The sequence below is a fragment of the Hemibagrus wyckioides genome, linkage group LG01 (genome assembly GCF_019097595.1).
Source record: "Hemibagrus wyckioides isolate EC202008001 linkage group LG01, SWU_Hwy_1.0, whole genome shotgun sequence".
Lineage (NCBI taxonomy): Eukaryota > Metazoa > Chordata > Actinopteri > Siluriformes > Bagridae > Hemibagrus > Hemibagrus wyckioides.
This window is the reverse complement of record NC_080710.1, coordinates 7,513,101-7,533,789: the sequence shown is the minus strand read 5'-3', so window position 1 is coordinate 7,533,789 and position 20,689 is coordinate 7,513,101. Positions and strand designations below refer to the sequence as shown.

General features: G+C 39.1%; 2 protein-coding genes across 5 annotated transcripts; both read left to right on the top strand.

Annotated features, from left to right (window-relative positions):
* Positions 1 to 1,284: 1,284 nt before the first annotated feature.
* LOC131354135 (zinc finger protein 575-like) lies at positions 1,285 to 7,195 on the top strand. 4 transcript variants are annotated; one of them, XM_058391455.1, is made up of 5 exons: positions 1,285 to 1,442; positions 2,642 to 2,818; positions 3,190 to 3,305; positions 3,861 to 4,004; positions 5,109 to 7,195. In XM_058391455.1, exons 2-5 carry the CDS (start codon positions 2,671 to 2,673, stop codon positions 5,934 to 5,936), a joined length of 1,236 nt encoding a protein of 411 aa, XP_058247438.1. In that variant the 5' UTR covers positions 1,285 to 1,442; positions 2,642 to 2,670; the 3' UTR covers positions 5,937 to 7,195. The 4 variants fall into 4 exon arrangements, with proteins under 4 accessions (XP_058247438.1, XP_058247447.1, XP_058247429.1 ...); XM_058391446.1 differs by having other exon boundaries at positions 1,287 to 1,442; positions 2,639 to 2,818; XM_058391437.1 differs by having other exon boundaries at positions 1,288 to 1,442; positions 2,670 to 2,818.
* Positions 7,196 to 9,646: 2,451 nt separating this feature from the next.
* wu:fe05a04 (zinc finger protein 37) lies at positions 9,647 to 17,781 on the top strand. The gene is made up of 3 exons (XM_058391428.1): positions 9,647 to 10,647; positions 12,576 to 13,531; positions 16,104 to 17,781. Exons 1-3 carry the CDS (start codon positions 10,005 to 10,007, stop codon positions 17,205 to 17,207), a joined length of 2,703 nt encoding a protein of 900 aa, XP_058247411.1. The 5' UTR covers positions 9,647 to 10,004; the 3' UTR covers positions 17,208 to 17,781.
* The last annotated feature ends 2,908 nt before the right edge of the window (positions 17,782 to 20,689 follow it).

The following is a 20,689-nucleotide window of genomic DNA, read 5'->3' as shown; positions in this document are numbered from 1 at the left end:
CACAGTTTTTTGTGCGTATGTTGTGTGTGTGTCCGTGTCCAGCACAGTTCAGTTCTTGTTGGGAACACAGTACACAGTTTTTTGTGCGTATGTTGTGTGTGTGTCCGTGTCCAGCACAGTTCAGTTCTTGTTGGGAACACAGTACACAGTTTTTTTGTGCGTGTGTGTGTGTGTCTGTGTCCAGCACAGTTCAGTTCTTGTTGGGAACACAATACACAGTTTTTTTGTGCGTGTGTGTGTGTGTGTGTCCAGCACAGTTCAGTTTTCTCTGTTGAGATCAGATCTTGGTTGTGTGTGTGTGTGTGTGTCCCCAGCTCAAAATATCACATTTTAGGGAGCTTTATTTAAAAAGCATGTAGTTTAGTTTTATCAAAAGTACTTCTGTGGAAACCTCTTCAACATCTGAGCAAAATGTGAAATGATTAAGTTTGTGTGTGTGTGAGCGCGTGTGCAAGAGAGACTGTATAACAGAAGTGTGTGTGTCTGAAAGAGAGTTGGTATAACGTATAACGTGTGTGTGTGTGTGTGTGTGAAAGTGAGTTGGTATAACAGGAGTGTGTGTGTGTGTGTGTGTGTGTGTGTGTGAAAGAAATGGTAAAACAGGAGTGTGTGTGAAAGAGATGGTATAACAGGAGTGTGTGTGTGTGTGAGAGAGAGAGAGAGTTGGTTTAACAGGAGTGTGTGTGTGTGAAAAAGAGACTGTATAACAGGTGTGTGTGTGTGTGTGTGTGTGTGTGTGTGTGTGTGTGTGTGTGTGTGAGAAAAAGAGACTATTACAGGAGTGTGTGTGTGTGTAACAGTATAACAGAAGTGTGTGAGAGAGTAAAGAGAGACATGTATAATATCTTCTGCACTGCGGCTTGTTGAAGATGTTGCTATTAGACATTTCACGATACATTATTTACATTAAGCAAATTTATAAACGTTTATTACGTTTTTACATTATTATTATCATTATATTATATATCATATTATGCATTAAAGGATGCATAATATGCATATATTATATATTATAATATATCATATTATGCATTAAAGGAGGCAATCGGTTTCGATTGTTTACATATATTTTGTAAAATGAAATGCAAAGTAAGGCTAATTTGCTTATTAAAAAGCTCATGAAATATCTTCAGTTGAGCGCAAGCTTTTGTCCGATTAGAATAAAGTCAGTGAGCCGTTTGGTGCTCCAAAGAGTCGGCTCTTATTTGTCCCGCCGAACCACGTGATCTGACTCACTGAAAAGAGTCTGAATTCACTGATGATGGGACGCGGTGTGACGTCTGCGCATGCGCAGTTCCCTCTCTCTAGGCCCATTATCTCCGCGCCTGCAGCTAACCGTTGGCTACCATCACATCCGCGACGCACTTGCGCCCCCTTTACATCATTTGCATGAGTAGTTGGTGCTGGTGTTTTCCCTCCATAAAAAAGTGCAGCTATATAAGGTAAGCGTGTTACCTTCGTTATTTTGTGGCTCACCTTTACAATTATACTTTGCACATGATTTGTATACGAACTGGTTGGTTAAGGAGTTGCTTAGCAGCCAGCTGGCTAACCAGTCCAGGTCAACAGTTGGCTAGTTTGAATTGTAATGGTGCTATAGCTTAGCTCGCTAATATCAAATTAGCTATCTGCATATGCGACGGTTCATTTGGCCAGGCGTGCGCTTATAAAGTTAGCTTTTTCAGTAAGCAAGTAATAACTAAATCAGGAGCGCACTTCGTCTCTGTTTGTTGCTGATCCCAGAGGCAGCTGTCTTTACCGGGTGTCTGTTTTCATGCAGCAGGGACAAGGCCATGTCACTTAGGCCCTGGTTTGTTAGCTTGGTTAGCTAATGTTTAACTGTTATGCAGCGTATTACCAGCTTACTACGGCGGCTAACTCGCTGTATTTGTTTCTTAAGAAAAAAATGTTTAATTAAGCAATTTGCTATTCAACTTTCCACACGTTCAGGACAATAAAACATTTACATCTAGTCCTGCTTTTGAAGCCAACTGGCCAGTTCGTTAGCTTTAGCCGTGCCGTCAGTGTTCCTCACAGCAGACTGTACATGAAAGGGGATTCTTCAACTTTCTCATTATTAGTGACTAACTACTGCTAATAGCTATTAAATGACTTTCTCGGTATTGATGAATCAGCCATAAGTATACTGGAGAAGGAGATCGATTGTGCGGAAGAAGTTAGGAATAATGTTTCATTGGGAAATGTGTGTACAGCTCTGAACTTCTAGCAGCTGGACTGTTATCATTGAAGTACACCGCATTTTACTTCCTGTGTGTGTGTTCCTTTAGTGGTTTAGTATTTGCACCTGTCATTTTTAAATGGAGAGCTAGTTTGGTTTTATTTATAGACCGCTTATAACCATCATCATGAAGCTTCTTAATAAGTTCAGCTGTATATTTATATTCTGGCCCTTAATCATTAAGACAGAGGTGAATGGTGCAAAAGAAAAACACTTCCCTACTGAAGTTGAAGAAGGAACCATAATCAAAAGGATCGCATTCCTCTTCTGGGTGACACCAGAAAGCATGATTATACAACATTATTCTTTCACATATTGAATGTACATATTGATGAGGAATGTCTATGGTCCTTATGATTGTCTGAGCAGGTTTGTAAATATACATGTGCTTCCTTCCAGTAGAGGATTTACATATAGTCCCACTCTACAGAATGGATTCTGATATACTGAAGATAGAGGAAATTGTGATGGGCGGAGGCGAGGCTGCTCCTCCTGCTGATGTGAATGCTGAGAAAGCGGGGAAGCCGTACACCACAATCATCATCCAGGAGCCTTCTCCAGGGCCTGTCATTCAGTCTTGTAAGAACCAACTAATTATATATTTTTGTATAGATAGATAAACTAGGGGTAATCTATGAATTAACAATATGTAGATTATAATTATATTATAAAGAGAAAATTTAGCACAATGTACAGGGTGAAGCGGAACTGCAAGGTGGATAATACACATAGAATACAAAACAAAGAAAGATTACTCCGTGTTAAATAATCCCACTCAAATAATATAACCTTTCCTGTTTGTACATCCAAAAAAATCTGGGACATTTTTCCCAATAGTTTTTACTATTTACTTTTACTTATTTACTATAATAATCTAAAATTATTTGTTGAATGTTTGCCATCCAGACATGTACTCATATTGTGTGTTTCTCTTTTGGTTCAATTTACAGACCAGCATGAGAGCTTGCAGTGTTTCCAGTGTTTTATAACTTTCTGTAACTCTAAAGCCAAGGAGAGGCATATGAAGAAGAGTCACCGTGAAGAATACAAACAGCAGCTGCAGCAGGTTCGTTTTAAATCACTGAGTCCCACAGATGTTTCCTTTTTAAGGAGCCGTTAATACTGCTACCAGTATTAGTCTGATACCATGCTTATCTACTCATTAAAATGTACAATATTCTGATACCATCTTATGCTGTGACATCCTCCTACTGTATGTTGCCACAGTTATGAACAAACAATAACATATGATAGTGATCTGGATGTATTTCTTATGCACTGAAAACAAAACGAGAAAATGTTTGTGACCACCTTTATTGATTTATGCTAAATAGGTTACTCATTTTGGTAATGGTATCAGTGTTGCTGATTACCAGAAAGAAAGAAAGAAAGAAAAGCTCCATGTGCAAAGTCTTTATATCTGAAAGTGGGAAGTGAAAGTCTTGAAGTCTTGGTATTGATTTTTTTTTTTTTTTTGCTCTTGTGGTCATGGCAGTGATTCAGTGTAGTTGTAATTGTTCCAACCAAAAGTGACCTAAACCCCTTGTTTGTGTGTGGTTAAAATGGCCTTTTTTAGGAGTTATAAAATGACAGAGAGTATGTTGTTTGCTTTGTTTTCTAGTGTGACACACTTTTCACTTGTTATGTGTGTGATCGCACATTTCCATCTTCTGAGGAACTAACACGGCATCAATCTACTCACAACAAGGAAGACAAGCCCTTCAAGTGTGCGCACTGCAGAGAGAGCTTCCGTACATTCTCAGAGGTGAAGGAATATTCCTGTGTGTTAATTAACCGTGTCATTTTTTTTCACGTCAAAAAGAGCTGTCACTCCAGTAGCTCGTACTCCAGACCTCCAGCAGATTTCAGTCCAGACTTCACAAATGTGCTGCAATCTGGAGAAACCTGTTGCATGTTGATGTGGCTTAATTCTGGCAAAGCGGCAAAAAGAAAGAAAGAAAGATGGAATTTGTTTTACCGTATACGTATGGCCAGTTTTTGTTTAATAGGTAGCCGGTTTAACAATAACACAGTGGTTAAAAACAGTCAGTCTATTAAAAAAACCTCTTCAGTTAAGTGTGATTGCCTCACACAGGGAATGTCATGATCTGTGACAGATTAAAATGGATAAATGCCTAAACAACTGTAATTAGATATCAGTCTTCTAATAGTGCCTGAAGCGGTTGTACCTGCTCTGTCCTAACAAACAGAGAGTAATGTTTACGCTCGCTGTTTTTTTTTTTAATGTTTGAATGACCTTATAAAGAAATTAAGTTGACCACAAAACTGATCGAATTTCTCAAATGTTATTTCCAAACAAATGTTAGAGTCAATACCGATCAATGAAGTGAGGCACAACGATGAGGTTTGTGTTAAACGTTTGGAGTGATGTTTACAGCAGGCAGTGAGACCGAGACTGAGCTGGATGAAGCTGATATCCTTCAATCGTAATTCCAGTGCCCTCCAGCTGCTCGGCGTGGTTAAAGCTCTCTTCGCATTCTTGGCATGGATGTGCCTTGCGCTGTGTGTGCTTCTCTTTCTTGTGTGTATATATAGATATACATATAAATATATATATATATATATATATATATATAAAGATGGATGGGCTATTTTAATATCAAATGTGATAATTCCCAGTCCAGCATCAAAACATGGCGATTCATGTGTCGGCTTTTTGTATTCACATATCACGTAGTGCTAAATCTTCCATGTATAATAGTCAGAGTATTTTTCAAAGTACATGATTCTATTGGCTTTATTGCAACAAAGAAGCTGTTTAAGGCTGATATTAACTTGTATAACCTGAAACTCATTTGATTATCAACTCTGTTTAATTGGTCGGTTTTTCTTCGTGTCATCTCTGTAGTTGACCACACATCGGCGGCAGGTGTGTCCCGAGCGGCAGTTTGTGTGTAAAGAATGCAACGAGACATTCCGGAGCCCAGCACTTCTCCGTACCCACCGCCTGGCCCAACACCCTGCACGACCAGATGGAGATGACACTGACAATCCCAGCAAAACCCACCGCTGTGGTAAATGTGGCAGGGGATTCGAAGAGGAGTCTGAGCTGCTGCATCATCAAGAAAACCACGCCGCAAACCAGCACTGCAACGGCAGCGGCCCTGTCAAGAGACGTGGCCGGCCTCCCAAAGCTGAAACGAGCTCAGCAACTGTAGAGAAGAAACCAAAAAGGAGTGAAAATGAAATGGCAGAGAAGTCGGAAGACACGGCCCCAGCACCACCACCACCACCACCACCAGCAGCAGCAGCAGCACCAGTAGCAGCTGAGGCAAAACCCAAAACCGGGGGAAGGCGAGGACGGCCACCAAAATCTGCCTCTCAGGATCCTAAAGGTGAAGAAAACAAATCCGACAGCAAGAAAACAAAGGCGGTTTCTCCGACAGCTCGTCAGATCCCGTGCCCAGAGTGTGACCAGGTTTTCTCCTCACCAGCTCAGCTCCGAGCACACAAGAAAGAAAAGCACACGCAGCGCAAGGCACATCCATGCCAAGAATGCGAAGAGAGCTTTAACCGTGCCGAGCAGCTGGAGGCTCACATGGCCCGCGCACACAAGGCTGGCCGTTACTCCTGCTCAACATGTGGCAAGAGCTTTGGCCGAGAGAGCAACCTTAAAGCCCACCAGCAGAGCCATGGGAAGGAGGATGAGAAGTCTGCTGGGGGCAGCAAGAGATAAGCTGAGCATGAGAGAGGAATGAGGCTTTGACGGAAAGGGGTTAGGGTTTCAAGTGGGTTTAAAGCGGACTTGAGTGGAAGAAGAGAAGAAAAACATGTTTTGGTGTATGGGTTGGAGACAGGCTTGAGATGCTTTGAGTTGGTGAAACTATTTAGAGTTTTATGTGGAAACTGGAAACCCAAAAGTCCCCTATGGCTTCCTCATTTCATTTTGACATGTTTTTATAGCTGTGGCATAGTATAAGGATTGGGCCACAATTTAAAATGTATAGCATAATCAAACCCATGTCTCACATATGCTAGAATTGTAGGGGCATGAACCTGATTTTTAAAAAAAAAAGGAAAAAAAAGCCTACTCGTAGTGAAAGGCTTTGCATTTGGCTTTTATTCAAATATTTTAATGTGATTTTTATAAATATCATGAGTGACTTGTTTTTACATTATTTTTTAGAAGTTTGGGAAGAAAGGTATGATTTAAATGGAATTAGTCTTTTCTGATGGCAAGCATCAATTAGTGAATTAGCAGATTATTTAATTTCCTGTTGCACCACAAGGCGTTACTTTTAACTTTGTTACCTGTGACTAAAAATCCAGAACTGTAATAAGAGATAAGAAATGATTACCCATGTTACCCCAGTTTTTTAAAAAAGAAAGATTTTTAATTTTATTTGTTTATAATCTGTGGCTCCTGATCATGATGACACAGCAAGATGACATGTACAGAACCTGTTGCTATGTAGAAGTGAATTCAGTCTCCTTTCAGCTACTTGTTTTGAGAAGATTTGTATCCGCTAACTTTTTAATGGTGCATATGTTCTCTGTAAGTCATTAAAACTTTAACCAGCAGTTGTATTACTGTGATTACTTGATGAGGATTGTTCAATGTGAACTTTTTTACCTCTCCGTTTTATCATAGTAATGCAGATACATGTTCCGACTCTTAAATGCAGCTATATGATGCACAGATGATCGAATTGTTCAAATTTGATTAGGAAGAGTTAGCTCAGGTCTGTCTCCATGTTATCGAGCAAGTACAAATGTTTCATCTGACATCTGTAAATGAATGCATACACAGTGGGCCATGATTTAATGATCTTTTTTTATTTTTTTTATTTTTTTTTTGTTTACTATAGTAAACTTTGACCACTATAGCCTGCTGGAAAAAATGTATCCTCCTGCTGTATCTTCAGTGTAATTTTCCCCCATGTTGCCTAAATGATTTCAAATTAAAGAACACCACCTTAAGGAGCTGCTATGGAATCAGTGTGCAAATGTTTCATTGTCCAGCAATTTCTCTATTCTTTGTCTTACTTTAGTTAATTTAACTCTGATTCAATCAAAATGGTCAAATAAAATGAATCAATTGTTCTGAAGTAATGTAAAGTTTAGGTACCCAGGTATTTTGGACCAGCACATGGTGGAAACAGACAGCTCAGATAAAGGCGTAGTGGATTATTTTTCACGCTTGGACAATATTAATATTTTCTTCGATCATTTAGTGGTGTAACCATGTCTAAAGTCATTATAATTACTGACTAGTATGTTTTGTTTCTTCATGTAATTCTAAAACTTGTGCTGAGATTTAGTTCTACAAAATAGGCGTGTACAGTACTGCAGTGTGTGTTGGGACAAAAAAAAATAAAAATCAGGAAAAATCTGTTACATGTACACCAATGCTTCAACAAGTTCTCTCTACTTTATCCCTAATTTGTTACCATTATTGGGAAATAATATATAATAACCAAATAAATAATAACCAAAATCTGCAAATACTAGTTTTCTACACCATTCTAATGTCATCAGATATTACCTGGTGATGTGGAACCTGATGCACAGAATAATGCAGTCAAACAGCTGAGCAATGTGGAGGTCAACTCCAAATGTGTGGTCTGTTGCTGTCAACAAGAAAGAAAACCTACAGTGTAACAGGACATTCCTCCTCTCTGGGATTCATTACAGAAAGTGTTTTTTTAGTATTCCCCAGTCAGCTTTTATACATTCAGTAATGAATAATATCGTTAGAACAGTAAGTAATTAGAGCAGCCTCAAACAATCATGCGAACAAACCGCTGTAATGTTTAATAGAGTTAAAATATGGCTCATGTATATGAGCTGTCTGTCTACAGTCACCAAAATATTCAGTTACATTTAACAAATATTTCAGCATGTGGGTCGAACCCAAAAACATTCATTTTATCCAATTCTGGTGTGGAAGATCTTTGTGATCTCTATGTTTACAAAACATTACATGTCCAAAAGTATATGGACATCTGATGATCACACCATCCTCATAACCTTTACAAAAGCATTAAAAATGATTATTTTTAGTTGGGCGCATATAAATAGTGCTTTATATGTAATCTACACAGTTCACCTGATTTGGTTGTAAATGTCCTCGAATAAAAGCCTGCACATTGAAATCATTTTCATTATTTAATTTCAACTCCTTACATCTTGTGGTAAACCCACTGTATTTAGTGTGGCAAAGGTTTCTCTTGGTTGTCAGCTTTGACACAGATACTCTTGCCATATAAGGCATGTTTTTCATCTGGCCAACAGTTGTGAATTGTTTTTTGTTCAACAAATAATCTTCAAAGAATATGCTACAGCTGTTTTCCCTAGTCTTCCAGACCTTTTGGTGTTTCTGAGTTCACCAGTACATTATTTTTTTGAACCAAATAGTGGATTTGGCCACAGCCACAGTGGTCTCTAGTGGATCTGTATTCATTTTTCAGCCTAATGATGGTCTGCTTCACAGGCAGTAAAATAGTGAAGTTACTGTGGAATTCAGATTGAGTTAACAGCAAAAGATCCTAAATGAAAATGTCATGCTTCCAAGTACATCAAATAAAAACCCAAAACAAAAGCTTTCACAGATAAACCTGTGAAGGAGCTGTCTGTGCTTTTCCTCTTCTTCCTTGACGTCATGCTTGAAGTCAACCTTTTAGCCATTTGCGTCAAAGTACAATAATGAGGGAGTTGTTCAGTTACTTTTTACATATAAAATCGTGTTGTAATTTCTGCATGTTGGCTCGATTTGGGTTGTACATTCTCTCAGATAAGAGCCGAAAGTCTGCATATTGATATTCATTACTTAATTGTGGTCGGCAGCTAAAATAACAAATTTTTCAATTCAATTTCATTTATACAGTGCTTTTACCAATGAGACCTTGTCTCTAAGCAGCGTTATAGAAATATAAAAATTTATATTGGCCCCTAATTATCAAGCTAGAGGTGATGGTGAGAAAAAAAAACCCTGAGACAATCTGAGGAAGAAACCTTGAGAGGAACCAGACTCAAAGGGGAACCCATCCTCATCTGGGTGACACCGGAGAGTTATAAAATAATGTCCTTTCTAAAACTCTATATAGTCAAGTGGATTTAGTAACCATGAGCTTTTGTTGTTGAAAGCATCTTTTCAGTGTGAAACAACAGATGGACCTGAGAGCACACTGCTGAACCCCAGCTGAGACCGGTGTGATACCTTCACTCTCAGTGAGTCAGGCAAAATTAGACTAATATTTCAGTCATTTATTCATCTACCCTGAACAGTTAAGGGATATTTTCCAGTAGAATTGAGTGACAGTCAAAATACACGTCTTAAATGATATTTTATTTTGGAAATTTTTGGTAGTATTTCTGACGCCTCCACTCTCCAGTCCTTTAGATGGCGGTGCTACACTTTAGCCTGCTCCACTAACCGCCGTCAAGACGTCAAGGAAGAAGAGGAAGATCCGCGAGCACAGACAGCTCCTTCACAATTTTATCTGCGAAAGCTTTTGTTTTGGGTTTTTATTTGATGTGTTTGGGAGTAGTTCTTCCCCTTGGGAAGGTGAAATGTCGGACAGCTTTGGTGTGAATCGTCTGTGAAGGCGAAAGCGGAAACCTAGAGGCGCGTGCTGGAGTAGCAGAGTTACTAAGCTAAGCTGCTTTCAGCAACAAAAGCCTGTTTTGGTAACACGGTAAACCTCCCGGATTAATAATCTTCTTCATATTGCAAAGGAGCGCATGCAAAAAAAAAAAAAAGTCTCCTAACATCCTTTAATATTTCTCCGGTAACAAGCAGACAATGTCTTCAGAGTTGACCATTGACATCCAGCTAACAGAGCTGGGCTTTTCAAGCTGGGATTTTCAGGATTTAAAACAGAGAGAGACACATCAGACTTCAGACGTGGAATATGCATCATCTTCCTCATCATCTTCATCAACAACACCAACACCACCAGCATCGTCTTCGTGTCCCATGCCAGTGGAAATCCTCGCGGATGAGGAACTAGATGTGGCTCATCTCACTCCAGTTGTGTCTTCCCAGTCTGTTCAGCCCATTCCCAAAGACAATCCCAGTTTAGTTCATGTCGATTCCACAGAGACCAGTACAGGCGAAAGCAGCCGGACTGTTCGTGAAAAAGAAAGTGGATCTGTGGGAGAGAAAAGAAGAAAATGTCCATGGTACGATGAAAATGCGGACGAGCAATTTAAGGAGGATAAAAAGAAAAAAATGCACGGAGATCAGAGAAAAAACGACAAGGAGGTCAGGGAAAGAGGAGCTGAGAGGAAGCTGGTGAGCGTTGCTGATGTTTCTGGAGAAGAAGAAGAAGAAGAAGAAGAAGATGAGGAGGAGGAGGAAGATGATGAAGAAGATGACGCCAGCCATGATGATGATGATGGTAGCTTGACAGATGAAGAGGGAGGCGATGATGTTTTGTCTTCAGGTATGTGGGTGTGTGAAAAGACAGCCTTTGTGTAGATTATCCTTACATGTCATTATAAAGAATTGAAAAGTTACACTGCATAGACATGGAATACATTACATTGTGAAATACTTTTAAACTCATTAGCACTGTGTATTGACAGCCCAAATATGAATTATTTTTTGAGTTGCTTGTTGAGGTGAATTTTCCTGCAATTATAAGCTTTAGGTTGTATCAGATGAAGCTAATTGTTAAGTGTGGGATTGTGTCATTTTATTTATAGCACTTTTCCACCATACACCGTGTCGGAGCGTTTTATTGTTTTCATTTCCAACATTGTCTACAGTGGGTACCGAAGGTCTGCACAACCCTGATAACACTGCGGGCTTTTGTGACGTAAACAAAATGAAACCAAGATGAATCTTGATAGAACTTTTTTTTTCTGCCGTTATGATTTTACAGCAACTAACAGCATACAAGTGAAAACCAGTGAGAAATGTTTTAGCGGAGGGAAGAAAACGGCAACAATCTGATTAGTCTGAAGTGTGAGAAATGTGTGTAAAATTGTCCAATCCTGTTCGAACATGTCCAAAAGCAAAGATCATCCACTTGACGTCAGTGAAGTGATTCTGATGAACTCTAAATAAAGTTTCTGTAGGATTCTTTTCTTCTTGGTTTCATCCAAATGTTGAAGCCACGGTCTGGAAAGAACATGTAGAGGATCTCATTCTGCAAACATATCACTCATTCGAGAGTTACAAAGAAATTCCAAAACATTGCACATACTGAGGAGTACTGTGAAGGTCATCAACAAGAAGTGGGGAAATCTGAGCACCACAATGACATTAGCAAGAACAGGAGCGCTCTTAAGAAAGTGACAAAAGGACGGGTGATTTTTTTTTCACCTGAGGGAGGCTACTGAGAGATCTATAGTAACATTAAAGTACCTGCAGGAAAATCCGTCAGGTTCTGATCTCTCCCAGCATGTGACGATAATGTCTCATATTCTTCATTTGTGGGCTGTGATGTTTTTGTTTTTCCACCATATTCCACAGCCCACAAATGAAGAATATCACCCAAAGAACTCATGCTACTCACGATCGAGGGATCAGTGTGGTGGTATGATCCAATCAGAGCCCAGATCTAAATCCTGACAAAAACCTGTGGCATGGCTGCACAGGTGATCCCCTCACTGTTTGATGGATCTGACATACTTTAGCCGGGAAAAGTGGAATAAAATTGCCAGAATGAAAGACCCAAAATACTGAGCGCTGTATTACAAGCAAAATGTTCCTGAACAGAGTATTAATCAATGAATGTGCACACGTATACAGCCATATTTATTCAATTATTTATTTATTTGTTTGTTTATGCATGCTTCTGCTGTCACGTTCGAAGCAAAAGTCCTGACGGTATTCATCTTGGTTTTATTGTTTAACATCACAAAACCTGCATTTATAGCATGGGGAGATTATTTAAAATGATTAATTTTTAATATCCACTGTAATAGGGGTGTAAAGATCAGTACATTTGATATTATTTCTATATTTTTAAATATTTTTTCACTATTGATTTGGGAGATAATAGACTATGTGAATGAAGTACAGTTTAGTAAAATATTTTAAAATTTGATATGACACACGGATATTAAAGCACTGTGTGAATAAAAAATAAATAAACCATACCAAACTTATTAAAATGCATAAAGAAACAGAGTAATAAATAGTTAGGCTTCGCTGTTTGGTTTTGCCATTTTTTGGGCCGGGGGGTTTGGGGGGGGATTGCACCAGCTGTCTGAAATGTAGCGCAGAGAACATAAGCCTGAGCTGAACAGCTCAAATGATCACATTAGTCTCTTATTTGGTAAATATATCTGTCTGGATGTTTACTGATTAGCCGCATAATGTGTGAAATGGAAAATTTAATCAGTCGCTGTTATTTCTCTGCAGATACAAACGGTTCTGAAGAGCATCGCTGCCAAGTGTGCAGTCTCACATTTTCCACGTCTTTCCTCCTACATGAGCATTTGCATGTACATAATGGTGTTCGTCTCTACCGCTGTGCTGAATGTGGAAAACAGTTCTGCCATTTAGTGAACTATCGTAAGCACCTGCGCTCGCATGCTATCCAGTGCATCGTTTGCGCAGCCCAGTTCTCATCACAGGAGGACCTGCAGCAGCATCTGGACACAAACCATTTTGAAGACAAGTTCTATCAGTGCGACCTCTGCAAGCGCATTTTCACCAGCATGGCAGAGTGCAAGAAGCATGTGCAAACACACAAGCGGCGCACAAAACGCTACCCGTGCCCAAAGTGCGAACGCAGCTTCCGCCACCGCAGCTCCATGCTGTACCATCTCAAGAGACACAATAAAGGCGTATTCCTCTGTACTGACTGCGGCCTGGCCTTCTCGACCAAAGCCGTCCTCCTGCGCCACAGCTTTCATCACCTGGGTCTTTTGCCCTACACCTGCATACGCTGCAAACGGCATTTCCGTTTATCATCTCTGTACTTGAAGCATGAGTGTAAACCAGAGCAGTTGCAGTGCGTGGCATGTCTCGTCATCTTTAAGAGTCAGGAAGACTTCCAGAAGCACAAGAAGGACACGGGTTGCTGGGGTCATCAGACGGCTCTTAGTGCGAAGACAAATGACATCCGATGCATGGAGTGTGGGCAAGTCTTCGACAGTTCAGAGGAACTGAAGAAGCACGCTGGGACGCATCAGAGGGTCATGAGGTGCTCGGAGTGCGGGATGGGATTCCGCTCGTCCATCATGCTCATGTCGCACATGGGTGGCCATGTGGCTCAGCGGCCATGCCTCTGCAAAGAGTGCGGCCTGGGCTTCTGTCATCAACAGGCTTATGACAGCCACCTTAAAACATGCGGCCTGGTGAATCCAGCAGAGGTAAATACATTTATTGTTTTTTTTCCTCATACAATATTAACCGTACAATATACAGCTAATATAAGTATCATTGATATATTCATTGCAACAGAGCAACATTTAATTGGAATGTTCATTTAATTGATTTCAAACATGATTATGTTTTACATTAGGATAATACTGATCTGTCATTTACTGTAACTATTAGATTTATCATATGTCAACAATTTTATTTCTGTCCTTTAAATAGGTCTATTGCATTTGTAATATTAGATGTAAAGAGTTTAGATTTGAAGTAGCTGATCATGTAGCAGAAGCACAATGCATAAAATCATGTAGATGCGTGAGATAGAAGTCAAGAGCTTTAGTTAACATAAAAACGTGCGTGTGAAGATCATCAGTTATCTAGGTGCACTTATCTGGAAGTTGAGTCAGGCTTTTGTTAGAGCGAAACATTTCACTAGAAGCAGACTTAAGAAGCTGTTTGGGTGAGGAGTGAAACGTGTCGATCTAACAGATTGACATTCAACTTCCAGTTAATATGAAAATAACAAATATCAAATTTTTTCAGCACATCTATGCCTATACCTCTAGTTCTCTTTGCAGAACAGTTCATGCTGCCCACATCCCATAACAATCATTCTTTCACATTGTTCTGTTACTTCTGTTTTTTTTGTGTTTGTTTTTGTAAACACAGTGATGGACATAGACAGCTCTCCTGTTTGTTTTCATGAGAAAGCAGGATTTGGGGATCAGGTGTGAGTCACCTGGGATTTAATACCAGCCTCAGCTGCATGTATAATGTGCACATTGCTACTGCCACAAAAACACCAGGCTGCTGGGGATAGAAGTCGTGTTGTTTGAGCAGTACAGCCTTTGAGATTTCTGAAATGGTGTAGTATCCACTACTCATTAGTGTACAGGGGTTGTGTATCTTTTGAACACGTTAACAAGGAATTCATTTTCAAGGCGATCTCAGGTTATAATATTTCATTTGAAATGCAGATGAGCCAAGTATTCACCCATTGGTTTTAATTTATTTTGTATAAACAGTAAATTAAAAAGAAATGAATGGAAACAAATTAAATAAAATCGAATCTGCCATGTTTTAGAATTGATGTTATGTTATGGTCCACTTTGTCTGAATGATGGGTTGATAAAGCAGACTTACACTACCCGTCAAAAGTTTGGACACATCTTCTAATTCCATGGTCTTTCCTGACGTTTATTTCTTTCTACACTGTAAAACAATGCTGAAGGCGGCCGAAATCCACAATAATGTCCTTTGAACAGTTGATATTGAGATATGTCTGCTACTGATGCTCTGTAAAGCCTTCATAACGGCTCTAATCTGAGGTGCTGTTAATTGGTGATTTTTGAGGCTGGTAACTCTAAATGAACTTCTGCTCTGCAGCAGAGGTCAGTTTTGGTCTTGCTTTCCTGGGATGGTCTTCATGTGAGCCAGTTTCATCATGGTGCTTGATGGGTTTTGCAAATGCACTTGACAATACTGTTCTTGCAAGAACTATTCCAGAACACCTGACCTTCGTGTCTTAAAATAACAACCGACTGTTTTTTGTTGTCATTACATATGGATTACTTAAGTCCATGTGTGTTATTTCATAGTTTTGAAATCTCCAGTATTGTTCTAGAATGTAGAAAATAAATCCCTAAACAAAAAACATTGAATTAAAAGGTGTGTCCAAACTTTTGACTGGTAGTGTACATCTGCACATTTACAAATTACATGCGACACTGTTTTTGGTGTTCTTTTGGATGCTCCCTGTTCAGCATTGGCACAGTGGATCATCCGGTCTGCATATTTGATGTGACAGGTTGTACGCCGGATGCCCTTCCTGATGTAACCCTCCCATTTTTATCTGTGCTTGGGACCGGCACTGAGAGTTAACCCCTTTAGTTCCCTGCCGGGAATTGAACCTGGGTCACGGCAAAACGCTGTTATTTACATTTTATCATAAGTTTCTGAACACATATCTAGTAATTCTGATAAAATACTCTTTAATGTTGACACACTCAAATCAGAAGGGATTTTGATTATACAGGTATAGTGATAAAATGTGGACATTTTTGTGTTCTATATTTCTGTTCTATATCCGTCTTTGATGAATAAGGCCCGGTGTGTCTGCCATCAGAAGTAGACTGGCTTTGTCAGCAGTTAGCGCTGCTGCTTAGTGAGATTTTAGTGAACAGTCTCACAATTACTCTTGATTAGTACTACCACCAAGAAACAGCAGCCTGCTAACCAGACCCTATGTTTTGAATTGAATGGAAGGAACCCTAACATGCGAATGATGATATTAAATTTAAAAAGATCGAAGCAGTCAACCAGCTGATTTCATACCCAAGGGTTGTACAAATCTTATAGATAGGAGGAAAGAGCTGGTTTCCGGTCATCTTTAGCCACACTTCATGAAAATAATGCAAGGTGCAGATTCAGAAACATGTATGTAGCACTGGTATACAACCTGTAACACAAAGTTTATTTCTCATCCCAGAACCATTCAACATGCTGTCTGTTTAGTGATGAAATGCACTCATCAAATAACTCACCTTTATAACACTGTGTTTGCAGATTGCCATAAAGAAGCAAAAGCCAAAATCAGTGAAGAAGGGTGTTGTCACCACTGCACAAAGCAAGCAAATTCAAACCATGCCACAGCACGTGCTCTTGCATCCAACCAACACAGTAAGCAGCCAACCACAACCTGCTGTAGGTCTGACTGCAGTCAGCATGAATAAAGAGCCTCATTCTCCTGTACCCCTGGTTATGTTTGTGCCTGTACCCTCCACATCCACATCCACATCCAGCAGCATCCTGAATCCTCAAAAGCCTACTTCAGATGTCTCAAAGAAATCTGTGTCAGCTCCACAGGTCATTCATATTCCATTACCCTCTAATAACAGTTCTCTACATAAAGAGCCTGTAAAAACAGTGGTGTTAAAAGACGTGGCTCGCCCTGTGTCTGGATCAAACGTTCTGATATCCATGAAAAACACAAAAGTAGGATGGACACTATTACAGGGTCCAGGCACGGTCGGGTCAATGCCTAAAATATTTGCAGTGAGAAAAGAAAATAAGCAAGTGGCTGCCGTCAGCTCTAAGCTGATAGTGCGCAGTCCACAGTTCTCTGCGAATAACGAGCAGACAAAGAAAGTTTTGTCAAACTTGGAGATCCTGCAAATCTTAAACGTGATGAAAAAAACCGGTGATAAGAAAGAAAATGTATCAAGCTCATCCACCTCAGCATCGGCCAGTGCAGAGGGGAAGGCGGATGATGGAAAGCAGGAAGGGTCGAGGCTGGAAACCAGTAACACCCCACATGAAAAGAGCAGTGATGCAAACATAGAGAGAGATGTTCTCGGTACTGTAAACATGCAGCCTCCTGATTCTTCAGCAGTGATGTGTGACAGTTCACCCCTGAAAAAGCCTGATGAGGATCAAATCCCAAAATCATCGATTCATTTAAACCAGACTGAGTTATCATCAGAAAACAGTGAACAAAATACAGACAAACACCCTGAGGAGGAAAAGCGGGACCTGGACAATGCAGCGATGGAGTTAGAGGATAAGTCTGATATTGTGCAGTGTGAAACTTGTGGGAAGATGCTTTTAGAAAAAGACTTGGTCCAGCACACTATGAAGCATTCAGTGTCTTCTGTTCCCACAAAATCCTAGCTCCTGGTTTTTATAATCTTGAGTGAATGGTACAGGTTCATTTTAATGTAAGAAATTTTTTTTTAAGTAGACAACTCTGAGAGCTTTTAGAGTCTTCCTTCCTTCCTTCCTTCCTTCCTTCCTTCCTTTTTGTCTTCTTTTTTTGTCTTCCGTTTTGTCTTCCTTTTAATTTAAAACGTGGGAAAACTTTCTATTAAATCCAATATTACTGGAGAAAACAATAATAGGTTGTGTGTATTCATGTGGATGAAACACTGAATATTATAAAACTGTTTACTGACTATGCAGGTAATTTGCACAAATGAAACTATTTTACTTGTTGCTGTGTAAGAAGATCAGGACATTGCATTAAAATAGATCATGTATATTCCTTTTAATAGATAAATATCTTCAGGTTCAAGCTGAATTGATTTTATGTTCTATTTTCTTTTACACCTTTTTTAACCTTTTTTTTTTTTAATATAACAATACATGCAAGAGTGGAGTTTATGATGAGTCTGTGGTTTCACTTATGAAATTCAAATTTCCAAAATGTGTTATTGTTTGGGAGCGGAAATAAAAATGCAGTCACATAGTTTTGCATTCATGTTTTTTCTTTAGTTGTAGAAAGCATGTGGAGACATAAAATTCTTATTCATGTGTATTCCTACATCACAGTGATGGCACACATTTGAAATGCATATATAGTTATATAGTGTTTTTTACATTAACATAAGGCCCAAATCTGTTCCAGCACGACAATGCCCCTGTGCACAAAGTGAGCTTTATAAAGACATGGTTTGCCAAGACTGAAGTGAAAGAACTCATAAGTCCTGACTTCAAACCAACTGAACACCTTTGGGATGAACTGGAACACTGAATACACCCCAGACCTCCTGACTCAACATCAGTGTCTGATCTCACTGATGCTCTTATAGCTGAATGATCACAAATCCCCACAGCCACGGTCTAGTGGAAAACCTTCCCTGATGAGTGAAAGTTATTATAACAACAAAACAAAAGGGAGACTAGCTTTCTATTTAGATGTCCATGTGGTATAGAACATCTATTTATACAAGTCTCAGATTGGAACAACAGAAATCTGTTTGCCCCGTGTTTCTGAGATCCCAAATTTAATCCTGAGGATCCTACAGCCAACAATTGCTAAGAGCCTAGGTAGACAAATTGACTGCTCCATTTGGCTGTCCACAAACTTTTGGCCTTTTCTAAAGGTATGGAATCTTATTTTTAACCATAACTTGCTAATATGTTGCCCATGTTTGTGAAAGACAAGTCCAAAACACCAGTAAGCTGTGAGTCATTGGTTTTTCAATCGAGTTGTATTGCAATTTCTCATCAATAAGCTGTTTCCACTCACACGGCAATGGCGCTCGCTGGATGTTTTGTTTTTCTCTCCATTCTGCAGAAACAGCTGTGTGTGAAAGTTCCCGGAGTTTCTGAAATACTAAACTCCGCTTCGGTCAGCAGCAACCCTGCCATGGTGATGTCATAGAGATAACGCTTTACCCCATATTGATGTTTTACGTGAACATTAACCGGAGCTCTTGATCTGTACCAGCATGTTCTTATGCCATGTGCTGTTGCAACGTGACTGGATGCTTGGATAATTCATTGATGAAAGATAAGTACCTAATAAATCTGCTAAGTGTGCATATAGCAAAAAAGACAATTATGAGACAAATTCTCAAACTGGCCGTATAATGTAGTATTTAATATGAATCATCTTGTGATAAGGTTATGTTCTGTTGTAAATGTCAGACCCAGGCTTGTGACTACTTGCGGAGTTACTGGAACCCTGCAGCTATTAACCTCTTTGATGGTGATGATTGAATATTCGCTCCTCGTAGTGGGAGACCAACCAGTCTATCAGTGATCTAATTAAGGCAGAATGTGTAGCTCAACCCTGTGAAAGCTGCCTAGGTTGCTGGTTGTGCTCCAAAAAGAGCCTTAAAAAAAAAGTAGAGCCAAATGGACTAGCCCAAGTGACACTGTCAGTTGATTCCACCCTGGCTCATTGACTAGGCTAGACCTCTAAATAAGTCTTGTGCAAGACCTAAATGGACAATCATGAGCATGACATTTACTTTGTGAGCAGGGATCTGAACACTAAAGAGTCTTGTGGAGCCTGCAAGATTGCTCATGAAGCAATGACTCAATCAATGACTTATGATGATAATATTGCAGAGGTTAGGGTTCCCTGAAACTGAACGTTTCATAACAAGGCTTTTCTAGTTAATGAACTCTAATCTTCAGAATAAGGACTCGTTTCTGTCTAGCTCTGTGAGAGTTCGACTAAAAAGGAGCACATATGGTCTTCTGGACACACAAAAGACAGGTGGAGCCACTGAAGCTTATTCATGCATATTCAATATTCATGTAAATTCAGCTGTCTTTACCTAATGTATCAGTCATGAAGTAGTCGTTTTCATGACTGTGTAGTTTTACAGTGATCAGAGTTTATCGAGCACATAAGCTGTTTTTCTATGGTTGATACTGAAATATGTAGAGTGCTGGAAAAATGCCTACTCATTTACGCCCATTCAGTCTGCACGCATGCCCTGCAAAGCCTTGCTCTTAGACGTAGAATGGAACATCTGAATACTTTAAAATGTACATTACGGGGGTGAAAACATGAAGCTAGACTTTATGGATTTAGGAAAATGTTTTCAAGCTATACCACTAATAACTAATATATCAATAATTAACACTAATAACTATGCAGAAGTAAAAATGATTTTTATTATTATTATTATTATTGTTATTATTATTATTATTATTATCATAGTGATGATGACCCATACTCATAGCCAATGGAGATAAAAAAGAAAATCTAAAATATCTTTCTTCTTGTTTTTATTCTTTATACTTCACTCTATTCATTAAGCTGTTCATTGTGTGTGTGTGTGTGTGTGTGTTGTGTGTGGGGGGGGGTTTAAAAATAATCACAATTTAATAATGTAACAAAATGTAATAAAATACTTATATCTCGTTCACTAGACAGAGATTGTACATCTGCTCTGATCTACTTGGACTGCTCTTTCATATAAAAACTCTGACAATGTAAAAAGGCAGCAGACAGAAAATACCCTGATTTTCTTTTTAATGTAATAAATTATTCTATATATTTTCAGTAGATTACTAACTTGCAGCGGCTTACCAAATTTATTGATGTGCCTGTATTTATAGACCTTTTGCTTACCATCATAGGTTCATTTTAATAGGATTAAATAAATATTGAAGTCCATTTACAGGGTTAAAAGCCATCAAGCTGACTTAACAAGAAAAGAGAAAAGAAACGTTGAGAGAACTGAAAACAGGCAGTGTGAGTTCAAGTAAAGTATTAAGACTAAGGTATTGAAATGAATCATATCATTTCATTTTATTTGTCTCCAGCACCTTCCAGAAACTGCTCACTATCATGTCTGTGATTTAAAAAAACAAAACAAAACAAAAAAAATTAATAGTTCCATAATAACTAAATG